The following is a 26,217-nucleotide window of genomic DNA, read 5'->3' on the forward strand; positions in this document are numbered from 1 at the left end:
TTTTACAGATCTTCATGAGCTTTGCACATCGCTTCATCGGGGAAGTGGACACTCTCGTTGCTATAAGAATTGGATTAGAAAAGAGACGGTCCAAAAATTCCTCAGTAGATGTTCTTCTTTCATTGTTAGCTTGCAGTGCTATTCGCATCTGTTTATTTTGTAGCTTCTTCCTTGGCAGCTCTTCCTTTTGAAGGTGTAGCTCCATTTCTGTTTGACTCAGATTTACTTCAACAGTTAAAGCTCTTTGTTGTGATTAGTTTAGTTGCTCAAAGAGCTCGCGGCTCCTTTGGCACTCTGCCTCAAATAGGCTCTCTTGAATGGCTGTTTTTTCTTCTAAATCTTCAATTGCTCTTTCTTGCTTAAGCACCACCCGATGAAAGACTCAATATGTACCGTAGTTGTACAAACTTCATACTATAACTGGAAAGTAAGCCTCTCAAATAAAGGTTTTCTGCAACAAACTTTTTCTTAAAAATTTCTAGAAGATACTCCCATATATTGTGGGAAGTAGGAAAGTCATACACATCATGCATGAGAGAATCACTAAGAGCGGAGAGAATGTACCGACGAGCTGCTTTATCACATCGTTGCCAATCCGTATAAGAAAGACACCATGGTTCAAAAAGAGGGCCTTCAGTGATAAGAACGTTTTCAGAATCCGGAATAGTAGGCTGAGAGTGAACAAGTTAATAACATGTTCATGAGGTAATCATAAAAGAAAAAGGCTCATCATGTAAATATTCAATCCCTTAATGTAGTTTTAGGGTATCCTTTCGGAAGCAATGACATGTGCTTGTGTGCTTAATGTTTTCATTCACTGAGGTCTAATAGAAAAGGTTCAAGGACTTTTTGTGAATATGAGCATCAAATATGGTGGGAATCCACCAATTATAGAGTTTTACACTTGCATGCTTGAACTTTTTGGGTATGTAGGGCTCATAGGGAAGGAAACAAGACATTCCATCTTGTGGAAGTTCTATAATTTGGCATATGCTTTTAGGTGCTTGCCTAAAATAGGGAGATGGGTCCCTTTGAATGTAAATGTGGATAAAAGCAATGGGAGAGCTTATATTCTCATGGAAAATATTAATGCACTAGATAGGATGGGTGCTTTTCAAAAATGGGTAGTAAAGATGTATAAAAGCGATAGGGCTTTGAATGGGTAATAAAGCTAGATAAAATTGATGGCCCAACTTCTCTTCTAATGGAAAATATTTATGCAATAGCTAGTATGGGTGCTCGTCAAAAATGGGTGAGCTTATGTTCTCATGGCAGATATTTAGTAATGCTCTAGTTGGAATGGGATGATTTTTTGAGGCAAGGGTTTTTGCAAATTGATATTGTGTTGCGTAGTGCTCTTGCGGACATGCATGCCAAGTGTTGTTTGTGCTTAAGGTGCCACCTTCTCAAAATATTGGCCCTTGGAATGTAATATTTTTTTCCATTCCCACTAATTTTACCAATACTCACATAAAAAATCACTCCATTAGCTCGCTTCACAATGCCATACCATTGATTTTATAAAACAAACACACACACACACACACACACACATAGACCACATGCTTCTCCATTTTCATGACAATATCTTTTTTATCCATCACATTGTTCATAATTTGCCTTTTTTTATTTAACACACACACACACAAGAAAAGAGAGAGCCAATTACTTCTCCGTTGTCATAATCTGATCGTGGGAGATGTCATCACACATTATCTAAATTTAACTATTCCTTGATTGAACACACACACACACACACTCACTCGCTCACTCTCTCCTAGAGAGAGAGAGAGAGAGAGAGAGAGAGAGAGAGAGAGATCATTGGATTCTCCATTTTCATGACAAGGAGGAGAAGACATCACATTGTCCATAACTTACCTTTCTTTATTGAACACACACACACACACACACACACACACACACACACAGATGTAGAGAAAGAGAGAGCCAATTGCTTGTCCATTGTCATGACAAGATACTAGAAGAATCCATCACACATTGTCCGGATTTTACCATTTTTTCATTGAACACACACACACACACTCAGAGAGAGAGAGAGAGAGAGAGAGAGAGAGAGAGAGAGAGAGAGAGAGAGTAAGACAATCATGTGAAATATGACATAAATTATATAAATGTCAGTCTATAAAAACTCTACAATAGAATCCCAATAAATAGTCAATGCAAAGGTAACAATTCCCAAGTTAGACTTGTCCTCCCATACCTACACCACATTTTCTTCTTGGTGTGAGATCTCACTTTTTATTCGATGAACATTTTATGACATAAATTGACCTCATTGATATCAATTGGATGTAGATTGATCTCAATTAGACTCAATTGAGATCACTTGGATATCAATTGAGCTCAATTGACATCATTCAATCCCAATTCGATGCAATTGGGATTGATTGGGTGTTAATTAATATCAATTGAGTCCAATTGTATGCAATTGAGTGAAATTGATCTTCCAATTGAATCCATTTGACATAAAATTTCCTAATTGATCTCAATTGGACTCAATTGAGATTAATGGAGCTCAATTGAACGCAATTTATATCAATTGAATCCAATTGAAATCAATTAAGCCCAATTAGATGCAATGGGACTCAATTGGGTGTTCATTAATATCAATTGAGACCAATTGGATGCAAATGAGTACAATTGATGTTCCAATTGAATCCAAATGACATAAATTCACCTAATTGATATCAATTGCATATCAATTGATTTTTTTTAACATCAATTGAGCTCTATTGGATGCAATTGGCCTCAATTGGGTGTTAATTAATATGTCCAATTGGATTAAATTAATATTCCAATTGACATAAATTCATCTAATTAATATCGATTGGATATCAATTGAGCTCAATTGACATCAATTGAGACCAACTGGATGCAATTGATGTTCCAATTGACATAAAGACGTCTAATTGATGTTCGAATTGAAATAAAGACGTGTAATTGATATCATTTGAGTGCAATTGATGTTCCTATTGACATAAAAACGTCTACTTGATATCCTTTGAATGTCAATTGAGCTCAATTGTCATCAATTGAGCTCAATTGGATTTGGATGCAATTGGACTCAATTGAGTGCATATGATGTTCCAATTGACATAAATTTGTCTAATTGATATCAATTGGATGTCAATTCAACTCAATTGAGATCAAATGAATGTAATTGAACTCAATTGAGCTGGATTTGGATGTAATTGGACTCAATTGAGCTCAATTGAGTTTAATTGATATCAATTGAGCTCAAATGACATCAATTGAGCCTTATTGGATGCAATTGGACTCAATTGGGTGTTAAATAATATCAATTGAGTCCAATTGGATGCAATTGAGCGCAATTAATGTTCTAATTGACATAAATTTGTCTAATTGATATCAATTTGGTTGTCAATTGAGCTCAATTGACATCAATTAAGCTGAGTTGACATCAATTGAGCCCAATTGGATGCAATTGAGTGTAATTTAGAAATACTTAATTTTTTTAACAATTATAACATGATAAATGAGATGAGAAGGCCCAAAAACATTAAAAATGATCGTAAACATGTCTACCAAAAATAAAAATATAATAATAATAATAATTTTTTCAGATTTTTTACAGACGTTATTTTTGCAGCAATTTTCGGCGTGATTTCCGGCCCACTTACCGATGCAAATACCGATACGTTTACCAGCATCCTATTGCAAAAAGTTTAACACTAGGTCGGTAATGGGTCAAAATTCGACATGGGTCGAATATTCGACCTATTAAGTCATGATATTCAAGTAATTTTTTCTCAAATATTAATTCACCTTTTAATATGTTCTAAATTGATAAATATTAGACAACATTTGAAAAAAACTTGGAATTTTTTTGGGTTATCAATTCGACCTCCAACACTATGTTTTGCAAAGATTTCCAAACCTAAACTGTGTGAAAAAACGTGTGCTGTTTTTTGCAATTTTTCTCAAATATGAGATAAACAACACTTAGAAATCATTTCACTATGGTCTATAGTGGCACAAAACGATATATTTTAGTTGTAGACATATTTTCATTGTTTTTATGGATGAAGCATGTTTGTATTGAAACTTATAGACTATATACATATATTTACCTATGTTGATTTATCAGTAAAATTTGTGCTTAGCTAATTTTTTTAACAATCTAGACATCCTCAAAATGGGGATTTCCATGTGGGCATGGATTTGACATTCTATAACCTTTCTTTCTTTAGTTTTATAGCACCTAACATGCTAAATAACCAACAATATGACATCGCAATATTTTTTAGCCTGTATCAAAATCATGATCATTCCAAGATATGATTATATTCTCTTTGATATGTGAATCATCTTCTCTTTGATATGTGTATTTTGACATAAGAAAAATGATAAAACTTTATCTTGTACTATAACTTCATGATAACATTTCAAATAGGAAATGTCTAGATAGTCCTCAAAGGGATTGTACAAGCCAATTTATGGAAACCCATTTGTTTCTCTAATTAGATTTAGTATGTCATAGTAAGGTTCTAAGTTATGCTAGTGATACACCTTTAATTCTATGGGTGCTTTCAATAATTATTGATGAATGTGGATAATCACATTCTATTTAAAAATTGTGTATTTTTAGAGCCTAATTTTGAAGTAGTTATGAAAACATCGCGTAGAGTAAATTTGACCATTGTGTCTTAGTGAAATTCTAGAGAGAAAAGTGATTTTTTTAAAAACATAGAAACTATTTCAATGTTATATACACTATTGAAGATGTTAGGAGAAAATGACATACTATGCATAATAAATTTTTTTCATCACCTAATCTATCAAAGAGTACTCGCAGATCCTGTTTTTGAAGAGAAACCCGAGTATATCTAAATTGGGAGCTTACATTTTTTAGATTTTATAGTTTTTTACCTCCACTTTAATTTTCCCATTATAATATGGTGTTCAAATTTAAGCCCAAGAAAGGATTTCATTAGATTATCGTGCATTTAAGAATACAATTTCTTTTAAAAGGCCCTAAAAAGGTCGAATTTTCGACCCATAAGGTTACCATCCTAGTGTTAAAAATGAAAACACGAACCTCATTTGGTTTGTTTTTTTTATGGACGTGCGCACGCACACACACTATTTCAGGGAAACGGCAACGACAACACAAGACGGGAGCAGTGGGAAAGACGGAAGTGGCTACGGGAAAGTGGTCCCACATAGATTTTACTTTTATATTTCCCGCATCCATTTTGTAAAAACCATACTCGCTGATTCTACACATCAAAAGGAGTAATCCTAGCTATCAAGGTGATAAGAACTACATTTCTTGCTTATATGATAGCCAAAATACTCAAATTTGAGACTCTGAAATTCACTAAAAGGGGTCCCATAAACCAACCAAGTGCACCAAGTTGGTTTTAAGGTCAAAAGGATACATTTCAAAGTATGTGGAAGGGAGCCATGCAGACGAAACTTCAAAATCACTTTTGGGTCATGAGATCATGAAACTCGCGAGTTTCATGAAAAAGGGCATTTGCTAGTTCAAACAAAAATTTCACTTGATGGAAATGTTGGTTGCATGTTAATTAGCTACTGTCCAAAAAAATCACCTCAATTGGAGAAAATCTAGCAAACATTGGCATAGCATTCTATTGCTTTAGAGGGTAGATGAAGGCTCAGTGAGTGTGTATAAAGCAGAGATTTGAGAGATTCAAGGTTAAATCTAGTGATTGGGATCACTATAGAGACAAGGGAGACACTGAAAAATTCAAACTTGCAAAAATTCACCAATTTATAAAACTTGCGAGTTTCATGAAAACAGGGGTAGAGGTTGAATTTTGGTGTGTAGATGCTTGCAGGTTTTAGGCCTTGCATTCATTAGTCCAAATCCTCAAAGAAAGTTGAAAAAACATTTTTCGACCTCAAGATATCACTGATTTAGTGAGGCTAATCAAAGTGCAGCACTGGTGAACTTTGCAAAAAATAGCACAAAATGTCACTTTCACTGAAATTGGCATAACTTTTGCTCTGAAACTCCGATTTAAAAAGTTTTTTTATCGGATTTGAGAGCGCGAGTCACTCCACAACTTCCTTTGTACAGCAAAACAAATCAACCTAGGTAGGTACCAATGTTGATTTGGTCTGGGGTTTAAAAAAGTGACCAGAAGACCTTTGTTTTTCACTCTGAAGTTTGGGTGGTCTGAAAACCAAAAAAGTTACAAGTGTGTATCCTTTTTCATTATGCACAAGGGACATAAACAACATCATTAGAGCATCAAAAACACATTTTTGGTGTAGGATAAGTGCATAAAGTGTACCTCCCAAGCATTGTATTGCAGTTGCATTCAAAAATCACAAAGCAGCAAAAAACGTTAAACCACCATACATTACACTTAAGGACAAATCACAAGATGTCTGATATAGACCTTGTAAAACAACTAAATATGGGATATAATCCAATCCCAGACATACATGAAAACTCCAAATCATATGTACATGCATCTAGCAATGAATATAATGTCAAGCTAACTTTTGTAGATTTCAATGTCTTTGGAGCCAAGGTGTATTGTGACCCGAAGAACAGGTACCTAATCAAGGTTGAAGACCATCCCAATCCAATGTACACAAGTCTATGGTTAAAATACCAAGGAGATTGCTACAAGGGTAGAGACAGAGTTTCATATCTACTCATAGATAACCCTGGTGTAGGACAAGTAGTACCAAGGGAAGAGCATTGTACACATAGGATAGATTCAAGGCCAGTCCAACCAAATGACAAGGTGATCAATTCAATCATAGCAAAGAGAATCCTCATAGATGATCCCCATAGAGCCTTATACATGAGGAATGACTCAGGGAATGAGTTCTTCTATCATATGAAGAACCCATTGAAACATAGCCTAACCACTGAGAAAGTGATCTATGTCGTCTTCAATAGGACTGAGAGATTTCCAAAAAAAATTCACCTTTGTAGATACCTTTGCCCAAGAATGGGATCTCTTATTGGACAATGAAGTTGAAAACTTCAGTCACCTAAAAGGGTCATTCAACCAGAAAAATGGGGCTAGCACCTCAAATGAAACTATTTGCTTGCCACAATCAAAGCAAGTGAAAGGAGTAGACAAAGTACCTGCAAAAGACCCAAAACCAATCGGGATGATAAAAACGCATGACACAAGTGGTCATTTAGCCAACAAAGGGCCAACAGAACCACTACATTCACCCACACCTCACAAGCCATCAAGAGCATCAAGAAAAGAACAGGAGATGTCTGATCAAGGCATATCTTTTGCTCAATCCATAGCCAAGGAGCCGGAAGAAGGAAAACACGGAGATATGCCTTAGAAAAACAAGAAGAGCAAAAAAGAAAGCTGGAAAGAACGGAGAGCTAGAAGGGTTGTGAGTAAAAAGAGAGAAAAAGAATAAGAACGATTAGTTCAAGAAGGGCAAAAGCCAGTTGTTGAGCGAGTACCATTGAACAAACAAGGGGATTATTATGAGGGAGAAACTAGAAACACAATGCTGCCGGCCAGTAGAATACGCCGGACATAGCATCATGGCTATTCTAGATGAAGGAGCTGGTATGACCATTGTCACAATAGAGGTTTGGCAGTTATGGGGTGAACCAACCATAAAGAAAACATGCATAAAATTTCTATTGGCTAATGGAAACATAAAGGAACCTATTGACTACTAGAAAGGGTCATAGCTACCTCTTGCGGAGTCCGATATAAGCATACATTTGTAGTTGTAGAATTTGGAAAGAGCCAAAATTTTGACATCATTCTTGGACGACCATTTATGCGGCAGCTCAAAATGATTCAGGATTGGGGTTCTAACTACGTCTACATATGGCAACCAAAGATTATCACACGCATCAACTTGATGGATCATTATTATCAAGATGTGGCAAAGACGCTAGTAGATGAATTTAAGGTCATCTCCATAGGAGACGACTTTGACGTTCCTTCTTGGGTCAACAGAAGGTCTGACAAGTGGAAGAGTGGAGAGTCTGATCAAGAGGGTTTCAACGAGGGTAACAATGTAGACAAAATGTCTTTACACGATGAAGATTGCAATATAGTACCAATTCGTACTATTCACATGATCTCAAGTTCAAGAGAGTCTAGTATCCAAGGTCAACAGAGCATAATGTCAAATTCTTGGGTATCCAATTAAATATGTACGTCCACAAAATTAGATAAAAATCTTATCTTTGTCGTATCATCCTCTGGAAGCAGCCTAAGATTGTGTTTAAGACTATGATGGGGACTATAATTGAATTATATCATCCAAATCCTCATAACTATAACCCTAAATCACCGATATTAAGAATGTATGAGGACTTGGAAACCAAGGATATCTTCTATCAAGATCAGGCTTGTAACTACTACAGGCTCATTCCACCAGCAGATCTATCAGCAGAAGAGGCAATAGGGTGGTTTCCATACTTATCACGTATGAATCCTAGCACTTATCAACCTTTGTTCATTCATAGACTAGCTAGGATAAATACTCGAGAGAGAAGAACAACTCCATGTGGGATCACCACTGTACTATGGCCTCGGGGAGTTCACCTAATAAAAATGTAACCTATCACGTGAGTTCAACAGAAGGGTATTTAAAGTTCTTGAAACTTACAGAAATATATATACATAAGGGCATTACTTTTTCAAATTTGAAAAAAACTTACAGATCTTAAAAGAAAAGGGTACATTATATTTTTAAAAAAATTCACAGATAAGGGGTTTTATAAACATGTCCTGAATGCACGTGATATGGTAGTTTTACACATAGTGAACCCCCCGAGACTATGGCTAACATTGCCTAGTACCTTAACAACATTTCTAAACCTAAACACAGTTCAGAAATCATACTCTCACATCACTAAAGCAATCAGAAATCAGAATTATACTCATGCCTGAATTAAATAACACAGAACTAATTAAGAATAACTCAAACAGAGTATAGATTAGGGCAAGAACATGACATTCTTCTATTCAAAAGATTAACTACAAGAACACATATCGTTTCACGATCAAGGGCATACATATAGGTTCACGATTTGTAACTGGGCATACATATAGGTTCACGATTTCAGTTACAACAGCTTGTTTTCCCATGAAAATCATAGGACAAACACTTACCCACGATTTCATCTATATCCTAGGCTTTTAGCATTCTAAATAACCTTACAAAAAGAATCCCAAAAGTATCCCTTCAACACTTGGCACAGCCCGGTGAAGAGGATTTTCCAAATCCTGACCTGAACATCACAATCCCTGATCAAAAAGTAAAATGCCTTATCTAAAATCAGAGTACTAAGTCCTTTAACTAGGTGCAAACTACAGTGCCTGGAACTAAATCCAAGATGTAGAACATACAACTAGCCAAGTACAATCCTTTTCTGCAAAAAAAAAGTTTGTTCTGCCCAAATTTTTGAAAACACACACACTCACACATATATATGTATATATATATATATATATATATATATATATATATATATAAGGAGTTTGCATAAAGACTAAGGGAGAGAGCATGACGATCAAGAATGGAGAGAGAGAGAGAGAGAGAGAGAGAGAAACACAAAGATAATCCTATGCACATACTGAATTTTCATATAGAGAGAGTGAGAGGGAAAGAGAAAGAGAGGGAGTGAGATGAGGGGGGAGTGAGAGAGGGAGGGAATTTCCATCACCATATGAAATGTTATGGTGGTTGCCATATAGTAGACCATATGGTTTAGGATATGATAATGACCATAAAATTTTACACGTTTATACATATGTACACACACAATGCACATACTTACAATTCACTTTTTTTGTAAATTGTAGACCATGTCATGTGGAGGTAGCAGTTCGCAACCACCAGTACCGCCTCCCCTAGATTTCCTATAGATATTAGTAGCCTTGTCACTCACCTATAGGAGGAGATAGTCTCCCTTTGTAGAGGATTAGTTGGGCCAGGTACACTGCAGGTCATCACTGATATGGAGTGCATATTAGACCATTTCCGTACCTTAGATGACCGTGAGCGCTTGAGAGCATGGATTCACACAGTGTGCACAGATCTGCTCACTCTTTTAGAGGTTTTTGGTCTTCCTCATATTAGAGAGCAGACATTAGCTCAGTTTCGAGGTCCAGATCGGACACCTCCAAGATCATGGCCTCTTAGAGTCACTTGATGTATCCACCATCAGATGGTTGTACACATCTACATCCGATACGTGTGGTGTTATGGTGGCATGCCCCACCATAGAGAGATTCCTCTTTATTTCACCATGCAGTTGTGTGAACAATTTATTTATGGACAGGTGGTTGATTACCATGATTGACGCCCAGGATCAGGACATGGTGTGGGCCGCCTACAGGACCAGGGCAGGCGCCCACACAAGTTGGCTCATCGTCCTCCACCAGCCACCAGCTCTTTGTCTGATAGCACTTGCAGCACCAGAGCTTTTTCCTATTCAACAACAGTTTGCATCTTCTTCTTCTAGACCATCATGTATGGTACTCTCATACCAACATATTATCTTCTTATTTAGTTTTCTATCCGATCACTTGCATGGTGATGTTTTTTTGTTTGTAACATAGGACACACCATCTCAGCCCATTGCAGTGCCTTCCACTTTTGAGGTGACTCCAGTTTCACAGACAGCTGACCCTACCATACAGCCGACCCCTCAGGGATCTTGTTCACCTCCTTTACATGTAATAGTTTCATCCACTCTCTCGTCAATAGAATACTAATATGGCTTTCATTTTTTTTTCTGTAGATTGTGGAGGATACATGAGTCGTGGAGCTTATGCGAGATCTTGAGGCTGCTTGGGCGAAGATTGAGAGGCAGTAGGTTAGCATGGAGCGGCACATGACACACTTGATATTTGAGCGTCGGACGGTAGAGGAGTAGCGTCCGAGGGTTGACGCACTACAAGACAGAGTTGGCAGGGCTGAGGAGCACGTGGTTTTATGGAAGACAATGGCACAAGATTTAGATGTGGAGTGACGTATTGCATATTTTAGAGCAGAGCACTATATGAGGATGCATGCATATATTAGTAGAGCACCAAAGTCTCATAGGGTGCAGCCCTCGATTCCTCTTTATCCTTGGCTTCTTGATAATGGTTTGGGTAGGAGGGCTCTTTGAGATGAGATTAGTAGATCTATAGCAGATTGTGATATTTGTACTGTGTGTATTTGACAGTTTTGGTTGGTATAAACTTGGTTGTAGACATAGATTTCACTTATACTGCCTTGTACATCATATGTGCCAGGACTCTTCTTGCCCGATGTGTCGTGTTGATATAGACATATATATATACATCACATGTGGGACATCGATGATCTTTTTCCAGGGTGAGAAGAGACGATAGATCTTGTGACTAGACTACCACTTGGAGTTGACATAGAGTCACAGCAATAGAGAATGGAAGAGAGCTTGATAGAGGAGGGCTACACAGAGGATTATATTATAAGTACTCGATCTCAAGGAGATATAGCTGATCATCCATCCCTCTTTATAGCCAAAGACTTCTATGTAGATAGAGCAGTGCTAGGCAGTGTGGGAGATGATCATCTTGGAGGCGAGAGAGAGAGAACTTCATGTTGGTGATAATAAAAAAAATAACAATAATAATAGTGTCAAGAGAATCGACACAACTAATTTGTAACGGTGCAACTTACTGCACGTATAAAACTAATGAAACGAATCAACGCGAATATAACGCTTGATATTTAGTCTCTGTGTGTTCGTCTTCTCAAACTCTGACTCTGAATCTGTTAACTTGTACCTGTGTATTAAGCGCTCACATGGTATCAATATAGAGCGCTGAACTCGGCTCACACGCTTCAACAAAAGACTGCTGCACGCTGTTGCTGACGAGTTGATCCGGACTTCTCCTCAGACATGGCTGCTGCATCGTCTTCATCTTACTCTAAGTATTATCATATTGAAAAGCTAAATGGCACTAACTATCTTCCCTGGAGTCTCAGGATACAAATGCTCCTTGAAAAGGCAGGGAATCTTGGTGTCATAGACGGTTCTGAACCGAATCCAGCAACCGTACCTGTACTTGCAAGACAAGCTCCTCCCGCCCATGCTGACATTGATGCTTGGAAGAAGAAAGATCTCGAAGCGCGTACAGAGATCATCCTCCATCTTGGGGATAAGCAATTACAACTGGTTCGACAATCCACAGAAGCCCGTGAGATGTGGAATTTACTACGGCAGTAATATCAAAGGACCAACGTCGTTTCGCGTGTTCTATTGCATAAACAATTGAATGATTTAACAATGCGATCTTTCAAAGCAACTGATGATTTTCTTGATGCCTGGCAGAAGGCATCTGATGACTTGCTGATTGCAGGTCTCAAGCTTCCGGAGGAGATTCAAGTTACTATCCTCCTTGCTGCCCTACCTGAAGATTGGCAATCGTTCATCACCACACACTCTAATAATGTTGCCTTAACTGTGACTGAACTAGTCGCTCTTATCCGCCAAGAAGATCAACTACGGGCTCGATCGACCCCACATGCCAATTCTCCATTACAAACTTCTAGGGCTATGGCTGCTGGGGGATCAAGATTTCCTAATAGGTCTAGGCAGAGACCTCGTGTTACTGCTGGTCGATCATTTACCCGACCAACCTATCGTATGGGTGATCAGAGGAATCCAAGTTCCTCCTCTCGACATGTTCGCCACAATCCCAACTATAGGGGGACCAATTTCAATACCTCATACAATCCCGCCTTAGTATGCAACTTCTGTAGGAGTAGAGGTCACTTGGAACATGAATGTCGCACCAGACAAAGACAACGTGGCAATTCTTCACGGTCATTCAATCAAGAAAACATTACTGCGCTGAATGACTCTAGTGTAGAGGATGATATCTCTACTCTTCGTTTGTTTATGGCTACGGGAAACACAAATTTAGATCCTCAAACTTGGTATCTCGATACGGGGGCTACCCACAACATGACGGGCGAACTCTCATGGCTGCATGATTACAGCCCACTCCACCATCCAATGGAGGTACTTTCAGGAGATGACGGTGCATATTTGGCTGAGGGGAAGGGAAATGTCTACCTTCAGCTACCATCAAGTGATGTTACAAAAGTGACCAGTGTGTATTATGTTCCTGGTCTTGCCAAGAACCTACTCTGAGTGAGTGAGGTTACTCAAAACGGAACATCAATCGAGTTCTTTCACCGGCATTGCATTATTAAAGCTTCAATACGCAATCAGCCACCTGTAAGACTAATCTGTCCACAGCGGGGACGCTTATATCCTCTTGGCGTGAGTGCCATGCCCACTGTAATGCAGTCTAATTCAGTTGTATCCATGAGGATGTTAACTCGGAAACTCTTCGTTGGCATTATAGGCTGGGACACCCTCATGTCCGTGCCATGAAGACTCTGCAAATGTACAAAATGGTTAAGGGAATGCATACTCCCTTATCAACCATAGATCTTTGTGAAGCTTGTCTCTTTGGCAAGATGACTCGCACAAAGTTTCCTCGTTCCCGAACAAAAACAAGACAAGTCCTCGAACTTGTGCACTCTGATGTGTTCGGCCCTTTACCCGTGTCTTCATTGACTGGTAATAACTATGTAGTACTCTTCATCGATGACTACTCAAAGTATGCGATAATCAACTTTATGAAGCACAAATCTGAGGTGTTTCAGCACTTTAAGAATTATCATAACTTTGTTGAACGCCATATAGAGCATCGTCTACAAACTTTTCGATCTGATAATGGGGGAGAGTATACCTCTCATGAGTTTCGGGAGTATTGTCTCAATCTTGGGATAGTACATCAATTTACTATTCCTTATATGCCACAGCAAAATGGTCTTGCTGAGAGAAAGTGGGGTACCTTGTTTAATGCTTCTCACTCTATGCTCCAGGTAGCTGGTCTTCCCCATTCTTTTTGGGAAGAAGCTACTGCTACTGCTTGTTATTTGCAAAATCGTCTTCCTTCTAAGACCCTACCAAATGTCACTCCTTATCAAAGGTGGACACAGGAGAAGCCAGAATTGTCTCATGTTTCGTATATTCGGCACTCCTTGTTATTCTCTCATTCCCATAGAAGCTCGAACTAAACTTGATCCTCGTGCTGAGCGTTGTATCCTTGTGGGTTATGGGGAGCGTTTTGGTGTAAAAGCCTACCGCCTCTATAACCCAACAACAAGAAGGTTTGTTTTTTCACGAGATGTCGTATTCAATGAGGATGCTCTATTATCAACCTCTATTATATCTCCCAGTCAAGATTTTTCATCTTCACCAAGAAGTCATCAAGCTGGTCATCCTTTGGATGCTGATTCAGATAATACTTACAGTTTTGAAGAGTTTACTTCACAACATATACATCAACCTCTTCCTGTTATTGCACCTATGCCACCACATCCAGCTCAACCTTTAGGAGCTACTCTTCCCAATATTCCTACTCCTGCTCGTGAGTTTGTCTTTCAAGCAAGACGCCCAACTGCTAATCAGCCTCGTCGTCGAATACAAAATGATCCTCTTGCTGATACAGGGGTAACACATATTACCTACCCTACACCTCAACAAACGACCCCTTCCAGTCGTCGAGGTCGTCAGCGTATCCCCTCTACCCATCAAACTTCTTCAGTTATTGACTTCAATACTTCTAGTTCATCCCAACAGGCTATTCCAAATGTATCCAGGGCATCTTCGTCAAACCCAGCTGAGACCGCAAGCGAAACTGAAACTCCTAGGACTCCACGTTTTCGCTCCATTTCAGAAATTTTATGTGATACAGCACCAGTGAATGCTCTATCTGCTGCCAGCCATCGGCATGCTTCAATTTCACCTCCACATTTTATTGATTCACAATATCCTGACTATGTATGTCAGTTGCTGAAGTCTCTTTATGGCTTAAGACAGTCACCATGTCAGTGGAATGCTCGTTTCAGTAGCTTCATGCAGCGGGCTGGTTTCCAACGTTGTGTTACTGATGTCTCAGTGTATACTCGTCATGGCTCAGATGGTTTACTTATTCTTGCTTTGTATGTGGACGATATATATTGTATTAATGGCTTCATCCCTACATACTATCAATCAAATAAAGCAAGAGTTATCTGCAGAATTCAACATGACCGATGGGGGGGAAATATCATATATTCTCGGCATTCGAATTCTTCGTGACCGACCAAGTTCGTTAACTTTGGAGCAATCTCGATTTGCTGACACTATATTGTCAAAATTTGATGTGACAGCTTCAACTTCTACACAAACGCCTTTACCTATAAGGATCCGCGAACTCTATACACATTCAAAACCTGGTCCAGCAAGCTGGATACACACAAACGAGTCACGACGATACAGAAGTATTCTTGGAGGGTTTGTTTTCACATTAGCCGGTGGCCCTATCTCATGGAGAAGTAAACGTCAATCAACTGTGGCTGTTTCTTCATGTGAAGCTGAATATAGAGCTGCTAATGACGCTTCCAAAGAAGCTATTTGGATCGGTAATTTCTTAAGAGAATTAAATTTTCAAATAAAGTTACCTCATATTGTTTTCTGTGATAGCATGGCAGCTATTGATGCTTCAAAGAAGCCTAAGCAATCGGAGAAGCTAAAGCACTTGGATATTCAAGATCATTTCATCAGACAAAAGGTCGAAGATGAGATTATCAGCTTAATCTATGTCAACACAAATGACAATGCAGCAGATATCCTTACAAAGAGTTTGCAGATTGACAAGCACTATAAGTGCTGCTCCATAATTGGATTGGAGATCTGATTTTTATTATGGGGGGGTGTTGGTGATAATAAAAAAAATAACAATAATAATAGTGTCAAGAGAATCGACACAACTAAGTTGTAACGGTGCAACTTACTGCACGTATAAAACTAATGAAACGAATCAACGCGAATATAACGCTTGATATCTAGTCTCTGTGTGTTCGTCTTCTCAAACTCTGACTCTGAATCTGTTAACTTGTACCTGTGTATTAAGCGCTCACACTTCAGAGGCCTACTAGTGCGGCTCAACTAGACAGAGAGAGTGTTTTTGTAGATCAGAGCCTAGAAGAGGCACTTCAAGCAGTAGAGTCCTCCACTAGAGAACATTTTCGGTCTCGAGTTTATGCCGACTTCAGGATTTGGGAGATGGGCCATCACTCTTGATGGACACTTGTAGATCAGGAGCTAGCTTTTGCTAGAGTTAGATTTGAGCTAGAGAGATCTGCCCACTTAGGTGTAGAGTCTAGTCGTACTATCAAGGAGCGACCTTCAGTCAGGAGTACAGATGATGTAGATGACATTGGAGATCCAACACAGCTGATCAAGTAGAGTGGGTGGTGCAGGCTCCTCGCACCAGGACCCAGTTGAGATCATATGTAGAGATTGATGATGATTTGTGATGTATATGTATTTTTTTTTGGACTTTTTTACGATGATATTGGTTACATCTCTTTGGATTCTCTTATGATGTATATGTATTTTGTTGGATTATCTTATGATGTAGTGTATTTATATTATTTGATGATGGTGTAGATGTTTATCACATCTCTCTCTCTCTCTCTCTCTCTCTCTCTCTCTCTCATAAAATCACCTATCCGATGTCGGATGGTCATGAATTTTGGCCATCCGGCCAACCTCGAATGGGCCCATTGGTGTACCCATGATGAATATGTCTCTCTCTATCTCATTTTTAAGATATTTATTACCAAAACAAATTTACTAAAAATAGCGATATATATATATATATATCATCTCTCTCTCTCTCTCTCTCTCTTAAAATCGCCTATCTGATGTCATAAGGTGAAAACATTGTTAGTAATAGAGAGAGGATACTGTTAATTATCTAGGGAATGGCACTATTATTGGTCTCAATTAGTTAAAGAGAGACAATAGTTTAAGGAGAAGAGTGATAATAGTTTAAGTTTAGATAATGTGTGAGAAAAGATAAGTTAGTGAGGGAGAGTTTAGTTAATCGACTAGTTCATCTATTCCCGTACCTTCGACATTAAATATATGTGTGATTGTGTACTTTGCTTTTAGTTACCAATGCAATTTGTTCCTCCCTTGCATTTATAAGGCTCCACGTTCAACCTATAGTTTGGCCTTTTAAGTTGAAATTGATTATGACCCTTCTTTCCTTGGTTGAAGCTACAAAATGTTTGTACCCTCCAATGCAGCCTATGCATCTCTTATTTCTTGTCTTGCTTGGAATTATTTTCCACTCACGACTCTTCTTGCATTTCAATTATATCTTTTTCCTTATTTACTTTCTTAGATGCTAAATTGCTTGGCTACCTGCCCATGCTATTTGATCCTTTCAAGATGCGTTACATAGCTCTTATCTATATGTTGAACATGCCCTGACTCATCCATTCGATGTCCGATGGCCATGAAACTTGGCATATGGTAGAATGGGACCTATCTATTTGTACTTGCCAAGTTTCATAGCCATCGGACACTGAATGGACGAGTAGAGACCTTACGAGTAGAGGCCTTATCCTGACGCGTTTTCTAGCGATAGTGAGTGTGGAAAAAACGCTAGGGTAAGGCCCTGACTCGTCCATTCAGTGTCCGATGGGTATGAAACTTGGCAAGTATAACTATATAGATCCCATTCTACCATATGCCAAGTTTTATGTGCATCGGACATCGAATGGACGAGCTTTACCTTAACACGTTGATGGAGCAAAAGATGTCGTGCGTACACTCACACACCCAGACAACTCAACACAACACAAGGAATTTACTTGAATTCTTCACCTCACTCACTACCACTCAAAAGCTCCCTAAAAACTTTACCCACAAGCTCAATTCAAACTCCAAACGCCTCGACCTACAAGCCCTTGCCTGCCCGCAGACACTACAAGGTGAGTCGAAGTGATCAACACTTGAAATCACGCTTGATGGTGACCAAAATATACAATAAAAACCATCAAAAACAAAAAACTCCAGCTACAAAAGGCCACTCTCAAACCATTGCGAAAACTTCACCAAACTCCACTCTGTTGGACTCTTTGGAGTAGCGCCAACCCTAATGGCACCGATACAGGGTCACATAGTCTTGCAGAATGCCGCACCTTCTTCTCTCAATTCCTTGCACACACACATCCATGAAAACCTCAGAACTCCCATAGACTCTCCCAAGTGCAAAATTGAAGAGAGAAAGCTCTCATTCACTCCTCCACACACTAGAAAACAGGACGGGAACGCAACGGGACTGCACTAGACCACTTGTAAGAACCCTGCTTCCTCCCACACACAGAGGGGTGAAAGTGTTCATATTCCTCTCTAAAAGTCCTCCCTCAGCTGGAACCATCACGGCGCCGTGAATGATGTGGAAATTTGAAGCCATTTCAGACCTTTTTTGACCATTTTTTGACCTTTTTTGGCCCAGTTTTGGCCCCCGACGGGCATTTTTTGCAGGAAAAACCCCAAACGGACTCTAAAATTCACCAAATTTCGCACGCTTGATCCTCAATACCCAAATCACATTTCCACATCCCCACATTCCATTTTTGACCACTTCTAGGGCGATGCACGTATCACCGCAGATCAGGCGCCGCAAATAGACAGTTACCGCATGTGTCAAACTTCTCAAGCGGGACGAGAGTACCCACACTTGTCACTTGCATTATTTACATTCTAGAAATCTCAACCACATTATCTACAACCAAAATAAGACACCTAAAACCATATCCAAGGCCCCGATACCCTATACGGGCATGTACATGTGTTCGACTGCTAGCGCACGAACCTGACTATTCACAATGTGTACACGTTGCATCTTTTTTTGAACTTGAAACCACTTTGCAAAGCTCCCGAATGCATGTATTTACATCCTTTTGTACATATGACCATGCATACAAACGCTACTTTGTACACGCCAAAAGCGGTCTATCATCATTGCCCACCCTCTAGGTAGAGCATTTATGCTCAACCAAGAGACTATTTGCATCTGGAACCACATCCCTTGCAAAATATTTCTTCAGTCTATAGCCATTTATTCTGTAGCGTAAACGTTCACCAGAAAATTTTTCCAACTCATAGGTGCCATTAGAAAATACATGCTTCACTCTGTATGGACCCAACCATTTGTCCCTCAATTTCTTCTGAAAAGTAAAATCCAAGCGAGAATCATACTTCATCACCAAATCTCTTTCTTTGATCTCTTTCTTTGGCAGCCTCTTATTCATTTTCTCCATCCTTGTCTCTGCTTGTTGAAGATAATAATCACTGGCTTTCTCTCTATTCATTCGCAGCAACTCTAGAGAAAGAATTCTTTCTTGCAGCTTGTCATTATGCTCACCTTGCATTCTGCACAACAACTTCAAGGCATCCAACTACACTTGTATGGGCATAAGAGATTCTTTTCCATAAACAATCTCATATGGAGTAAACTGTGTTGACACTCTACACGCAATTCTATAAGCCCACAAACACTTTTCCAAGTCCAAGTCCCACTCTTTAGGATTCTCTCTAGCATACTTTGATAGCATCTTCACAATTTGACCATTGCAGTTCTCAACCAACCCATTTCATTGTGGGTAGTAAGGAGAAGAATGCCTATGCTGAATTTTCAATTTCTCCATGAGAGCAGCAACAAGTTTTCCCCTAAACCCTGGTCCACAATCAGAAATGATAACCATAGGAGCTCCAAACCTGCAACACACCTGTTCATATAAAAAAGAGGCCACTCTTCCTGCTGTTACATCTTTTACTGCTCTTGCCTCCACCCATTTTGTCAAATAGTCCACAGCCACAAGGATATACCTTTTACCATTGTTGGTCCTTGACATTGGACCTACAGCATCTACTCCCCATTTTGCAAATGCATCAAAAGACATTATAGCTTTCTGAGGCTCAGCCAAAAGCTTCCGATTTGCAAACACTTGGCATTCATGGCATGACTTGCACAAAAAATAAGCATCTCCCATCATAGAGTGCCAACAGTAACCTGCTCTCAAAACGCGAAAGACACCTGATCCTTGCCTTGATGGCCTGTTTCTTCATGGCAGTGCTCCAAAATCAAGCCTATCTCTTCTTTGTACGGCACTTTTCTCAAAATGCTATCCTTGCCATAAAGCATGAGATCCTCGCCTACCAATGTATAGTTTCTTGCTTTTGCAACTATTCTCTTACGCCGAACCTTTGACATGCCCTCTGGAAATTGCCCTTTACCAAGAAATACTTCTACGTCTTGAAATGATTCCCTTCTTGCATACAAGGATTCCTTGACCTTTAAAGGAGCTACCCAGGCATCTAACTTGTCCCTAGCCAACTCATCAGCTTCTTTATTCTACTCACGAGGAACATGCTTAAACTGCATCTTCTCAAACTCATGCAAAAGCTTCTTGATGCCATAGAACCACTTCTTTAAATTGTCTTTCTTAACATTCCACAAACCAAGAAACTGATTCATGACTAGCAATGCATCCCCTTTTGCAATGATCCTCTTCAGTCCAAACTCAACACACTGCTTCAACCCAAGGAAAAGCGTGAGGTACTCGGCCTCATTGTTACTTTCAACTTCATCAAGATTGTAAGCTCTAGAAAATATTACATCACCTTTTGGGTTCTTAATGACTACCCCACCACTTGCCTTTTGAAGAACTTTCCTGTATGCACCATCAAACATCAATGTATACGCATCTGTAATATCTACTTCCTCTTCATGATCATCCTTGTCAACCCTTGGGTAAGATGGAAGCTCGCCCCCCTTATGTACCACTATGTCTGCCAAGTGAGCTTTAACAGAATGATCCACTTTAAACTCAAACTCATACTCTTGAAGCTCCAGAGTCCACTTTAAGATGCGCTTGCTAGGCTTCAAATGTTGTACTACATCCGGCAAAAGATTCGATGTGGCGAGCACATAGAACTTTTGGGGCAACAAATAGGTTTTAAACCTTCGACAAGCAAGAACCAAGGCGAATACCCACTGTTCCATTTCCGTGTAGGAGAACTCGCTTATATTCTTCATCTTGCTCTCAAAATAAACTGGTTTGAAGTTCCTTCCTTGCTTTTGTAAGAGAACCGACCCAAAAGCTACTGACCCCACACTAATAGATACATAGAAAATCGATTGCAAGTCGGGAGGACTCATTGTTGGTAAAGCACACAATACCTCCTTGATGCCATCAAAAGCATGTTGCATGTCTTCATTCCATTCAAACCCTTGAACTCTTTGACTCAATTTCTGGAGAGGATACACATACTGACATAACATCTAGAAAAAATGTGACAAGTACCTGAGCTTATGCACAAATGATGCCAAATCCTTTGTGTTGCTGGGCGGATCCATAAGCAATAAATCCTTAACTTTCTCTGGGTCAGCTTCTATTCCATTTTGGGAAACCACATGTCCTAGCAAATGAACTCTGGCATGAGCAAACTTACACTTGTTTGGGTTGAGTTGCCCACCCTCTTGTTGAAGCCTTTCAAAACTCAACCTCAACTTCTCCAAATGTGTGACCCTTGAGCTATAACACCCAATGTCATCCATGAAAACACGAATGAACTTACCCAAGTAGGGACCAAAAACTCTATTCATCCATCCTTGGAAGGTAGCATATGCATTAGCCAGCCCAAAAGGCATTCTTTTGTAGGCAAAACAACCCCAAGGAGTAATGAAGGTCGTCTTCAATCGATCTTCAATCGCTATCAAGATCTGAAAGTAGCCAGAAAATCCATCCATGATTGAGTAACGTTCATGACCTTCAACCTGATTGAGGATTTCATCTAGAAAGGGTAGTGGATAATGATTCCTTTTTATGGCAGCATTCAAAGGTTTGAAATCGACACATATCCTAAATCTTCCGTTCTTCTTGGGCACAATAACAACTGGAGAGACCCATTCGGACTCCTCCACTCGAAAGCTTCGTCACCTCTTCGTGAAGTGCCTTCTCATGAATGACCCCCAACCTCCTAAGCTTTTGAACCTTTGGCTTGGCACCTTCTTTTAGATTGATCTTATGCTTGACTCCTTTAGCTCCTTGCAACTCTGTATTAAGTGGCGAATAGCTTTGGAAACTCTGTAAACATGTCTTCATACTCCTTTTTTTCTTTTTCTATCAAGTCCTCTTCTAGCATGCTCCTTACATTCACTTTGGCAGACTCTACAATTGCTTTTGGACTATCCTTCTCCTCCTTGACCTTCACATCATGCATCGATGCTTCCTTTTCAACACTTATCCCAAAAAGATCAGGACATAATTGCATCAAGCCTTCCTCTACACTTTCTTCTGATGATGTAGACGAAGCATCACTATCGTATGATGTGGTTTCCGTCGAATCCGTATCTTGCATCTCCACTAGGGGCTGTGTACGGCTCTCGTGTGTCTTCATGTTGTAGACAATGGTCCTTCCTTTCTCTTTGTCGGGGATGGTGATCAAGCCCGTGCCCCAATCCTACTTAGCACCAAGGGTTATAAGCCATGGCCTCCCTAAAATGATTGGATACGCATTCTCACCTGCTTGCATCACGTAGCAATCAACCAAGCACTCAATCCCCAAGACTTTTATCTTCACATCTTCAGCTATTCCAAGACACCTTGCCTTTTTGTGGTTGGACATCCTCATACGGATCGAAGCATTCACTGACATCTTAACGCCTGCTTCCTTCATGATAGCCTCCGTCATGACACACACTTGGGCACCACCATCCACATATGCTTGCACTTCCGTCTTCTTTCCCAGCATAGCTTCAACTATTGGCACCATATCCACTGGGTGACCAACCCTCAAAGATGACACCATGCTTTGACGCTTTTCCTTCTTGGAAGGGAGCCGCGTACTCACAAACTTGGTCCACTGCCTCCTCAATTTAGCATTCAAAGCCACCAACTGACCAAAAGATATATTGCCTTTTGATTTCGTATGTCGTCGACAATATCATATTCTTCAACACCTTGGCCAAGGAGGTAGTCCTTTGGACCAATTTTCCTTCTTCGCCGCCTCTTGCTACTTTCTGGTTTGTCTTCTACCTTAGCCTTTCCTTTCCTTGCTCTTTTTTCCCTCTCTTCTTCTGTCTCTTTCTCCCTATCATGCCTAGCTCTCTTATTGGCCAAAACATCCACATCTTGATGCTCAAGGGTAATGATGTTGATAGCCCTACCTTCTCCATTTGCAGGCAACGGTTGTGGTTGTTGTTGCGGCGGCGGTGCTTCTAGTGCCCGTTCTTGATGATTTTCTTCTATTCTTCCTCGACCACGTCCATATAGGGGGTATATCCCTCCTCTCTCTCTTGGTGGTTCAGGACAATCAGGGGTGTAATGACCCTCTTCATCACAATTGTAGCATCTTCCTTGTAGCCTTCGTCCCCTGCCTCTCCCAGCTGGTCGCTCCTCTCTTTGGTTCCTATTCATTATGTTAATTCTTATATCTTGCAAATGAACAGCAAGATCATGCAAAACCCGGGCCGTAACAGGATCTCGACCTTGAACCACTCGCTCCACTCTATCATCTGTTGTCACAGGGACCATTGGTTGCACCACAATTGGCTCAGTATGTGTCAGGCCTTGCTCCCACCTTCTCTTGATCTTCTTGCTCTTGGCCTCGGCAATTTCCACAGCTCTTTCAAATATAGTAGGCTCCTCTTGATCGACCTTCTCCCTTACACTTGGATGGAGACAATCCATAAACTGACGCACTTTAAAGAAATCCCCTGGAGGTACTTGGGATGCCGCCTCTAATTGAACCCAAATTCCTTTGAAGTGATGCAAAAACTCTTTAAAGTTAGCATGAACATCTTGCTGCAAACCTCTCAATTTTGTTGTCGCTTCTGTTGCTATTAGTTTCTTCCCAAACCTGTCAAAAATTGCCAGCTTCACCTGCTCCCATGTTTGCTTTTTGTCTTCCTCTAAACCTTCAAACCACTCGCGAGCTTCTCCTTTGAGCACAAGAGGAAATACATGAAGCTTTGCTTCATCATTCACAATGTGCATACCAAGCGTATGCCATTCAAAGTCCGCAATCCAGTCCTTCACATCCTCCTTCCCTGTAAACACTGGCCGACTACACGCCATCCCTTTGAAGTCCCTTCTCCCTTGCGTGAGTAATCCACAAAAGTTGAAGTCTTGCACCTCAACTAAACCACCACTTTTCTTCAATGAAACTCAAACTTCACAGCAAATCCGCTTCACCTGGGTGCACAACCGGCAAATTTTCGCTCCCCAGCGGGATCGCCAAAGGATGATGGAGCAAAAGATGTCGTGTGCACACTCACACACCCAGACAACACAAGGAATTTACTTGAATTCCTCACCTCACTCACTACCACTCAAAATCTCCCTAAAAAATCTACCCACAAGCTCAATTCAAACTCCAAACGCCTCGACCTACAAGCCCTTGCCTGCCCGCAGACACTACAAGGTGAGTCGAAGTGATCAACACTTGAAATCACTCTTGATGGTGACCAAAATATACAATAAAAACCATCAAAAACAAAAAACTCCAGCCACAAAAGGCCACTCTCAAACCATTGTGAAAACTTCACCAAACTCCACTCTGTTGGACTCTTTGGAGTAGCGCCAACCCTAATGGCACCGATACAGGGTCACATAGTCTTGTAGAATGCCGCACCTTATTCCCTCAATTCCTTGCACACACACATCCATGGAAACCTCAAAACTCCCATAGACTCTCCCAAGTGCAAAATTAAAGAGAGAAAGCTCTCATTCACTCCTCCACACACTCGAAAACAGGACGGGAACGCAACTGGACTGCACTAGACCACCTGTAAGAACCCTACTTCCTCCCACACACAGAGGGGTGAAAGTGTTCATATTCCTCTTTAAAAGTCCTCCCTCAACTGGAACCATCACGGCACCATGAGTGATGTGGCAATTTGAAGCCATTTCACACCTTTTTTGATCATTTTTTGACCTTTTTTGGCCCAGTTTTGGCCAGTTTTGACCCCCCACGGGCATTTTTCACAGGAAAAACCCCAAACGGACTCCAAAATTCACCAAATTTTGCACGCTTGGTCCTCGATACCCAAAGCACATTTCCACATCCCCACATTCCATTTTTGACCACTTCTAGGGCGATACACGTATCACCGCAGATCAGGCGTCGCAAATAGACAGTTACCTCATGTGTCAAACTTCTCGAGCGGGATGAGAGTACCCACACTTGTCACTTGCATTATTTACATTCTAGAAATATCAACCACATTATCTACAACCAAAATAATCTAGCTAAAACCATATCCAAGGCCCCGATACCCTATACAGGCATGTACATGTGTTCGACTGCTAGCGTACGAACCTGACTATTCACAATGTGTACACGTTGCGTTTTTTTTTTGAACTTGAAACCACTTTGCAAAGCTCCCGAATGCATGTATTTACATCCTTTTGTACATATGACCATGCATACAAACGCTACTTTGTACACGCCAAAAGCGGTCTATCAACGTTTTCTAGGGACGGTGAGTTTGGAAAAAATGCTTGGATAAGGCCCCAACTCGTCCATTCGGTGTTTGATGGGGATGAAAATTTTCAAGTACAAGTATATAGTCCCATTCTACCATATGCCAAGTTTCATGGACATCAGACACCAAATGGACGAGTCGGGGCCTTATACCCTGACAAGTTTTCTAGCGATGGCAAGTGTGAAAAAAACGCTAGGATAAGGCCCCGTCTCGTCCATTTAGTGTCCGATGGGGATGAGACTTGGAAAGTACAACTAGATAGGTACAATTCTACCATATGCCAAGTTTCATGGCCATGGAACGCTGAATGAACAAGTCGGGGCCTTACCTTGATGTGTTTTTTAGCGACAACAAGTGTGGAAATAACACTAGGGTAAGGTCCCGACTCGTCCATTCGGCGTCCGATGGGGATGAAACTTGGCAAGTACAACTAGATAGGTACCATTCTACCATATTCCAAGTTTCATGGCCATCGAACACCGAACGAAGGAGTCAGGGCCTTACCCTGATGTTTTTTCTAGCAACGTAACGAGTGTGGAAAAAATGCTAGGGTAAGGCCTCGACTCATCCATTCGATGTCCGATGGGGATGAAACTTCGCAAGTACAACTACATAGGTCCCTTTCTACCATTTTCCAACTTTCATGGCCATCAAACACCGAATGGATGAGTCGGCACCTTACCATGACGCGTTTTCTAGCGATGGGGCAAGTGTGGAAAAAACGCTAGGGTAAGGCCCCACTCATCCATTTGGTGTTTGATGGGGATGATACTTGGAAAGTACAACTAGATAGGTACCATTATAC

The 26,217-nt window shown here is 40.3% G+C and overlaps 2 protein-coding genes and 1 pseudogene across 2 annotated transcripts; all 3 read left to right on the top strand.

The window, feature by feature from the left end:
• The first annotated feature begins 6,431 nt into the window (after positions 1 to 6,431).
• LOC147442992 (uncharacterized) lies at positions 6,432 to 7,332 on the top strand (annotated as a pseudogene).
• Positions 7,333 to 11,899: 4,567 nt separating this feature from the next.
• LOC147442993 (uncharacterized) lies at positions 11,900 to 12,414 on the top strand. The gene is made up of 2 exons (XM_086529762.1): positions 11,900 to 12,219; positions 12,360 to 12,414. The coding sequence occupies exons 1-2, from the start codon at positions 11,900 to 11,902 to the stop codon at positions 12,412 to 12,414; spliced, it is 375 nt and encodes a 124-aa protein (XP_086385888.1).
• Positions 12,415 to 13,987: 1,573 nt separating this feature from the next.
• LOC147442994 (uncharacterized) lies at positions 13,988 to 15,758 on the top strand. The gene is made up of 2 exons (XM_086529461.1): positions 13,988 to 15,002; positions 15,100 to 15,758. Exons 1-2 carry the CDS (start codon positions 13,988 to 13,990, stop codon positions 15,756 to 15,758), a joined length of 1,674 nt encoding a protein of 557 aa, XP_086385587.1.
• Positions 15,759 to 26,217: the final 10,459 nt, after the last annotated feature.

Source organism: Adiantum capillus-veneris, chromosome 14 (assembly GCF_014529385.1).
Source record: "Adiantum capillus-veneris isolate H3 chromosome 14, ASM1452938v2, whole genome shotgun sequence".
Classification (NCBI taxonomy): domain Eukaryota; kingdom Viridiplantae; phylum Streptophyta; class Polypodiopsida; order Polypodiales; family Pteridaceae; genus Adiantum; species Adiantum capillus-veneris.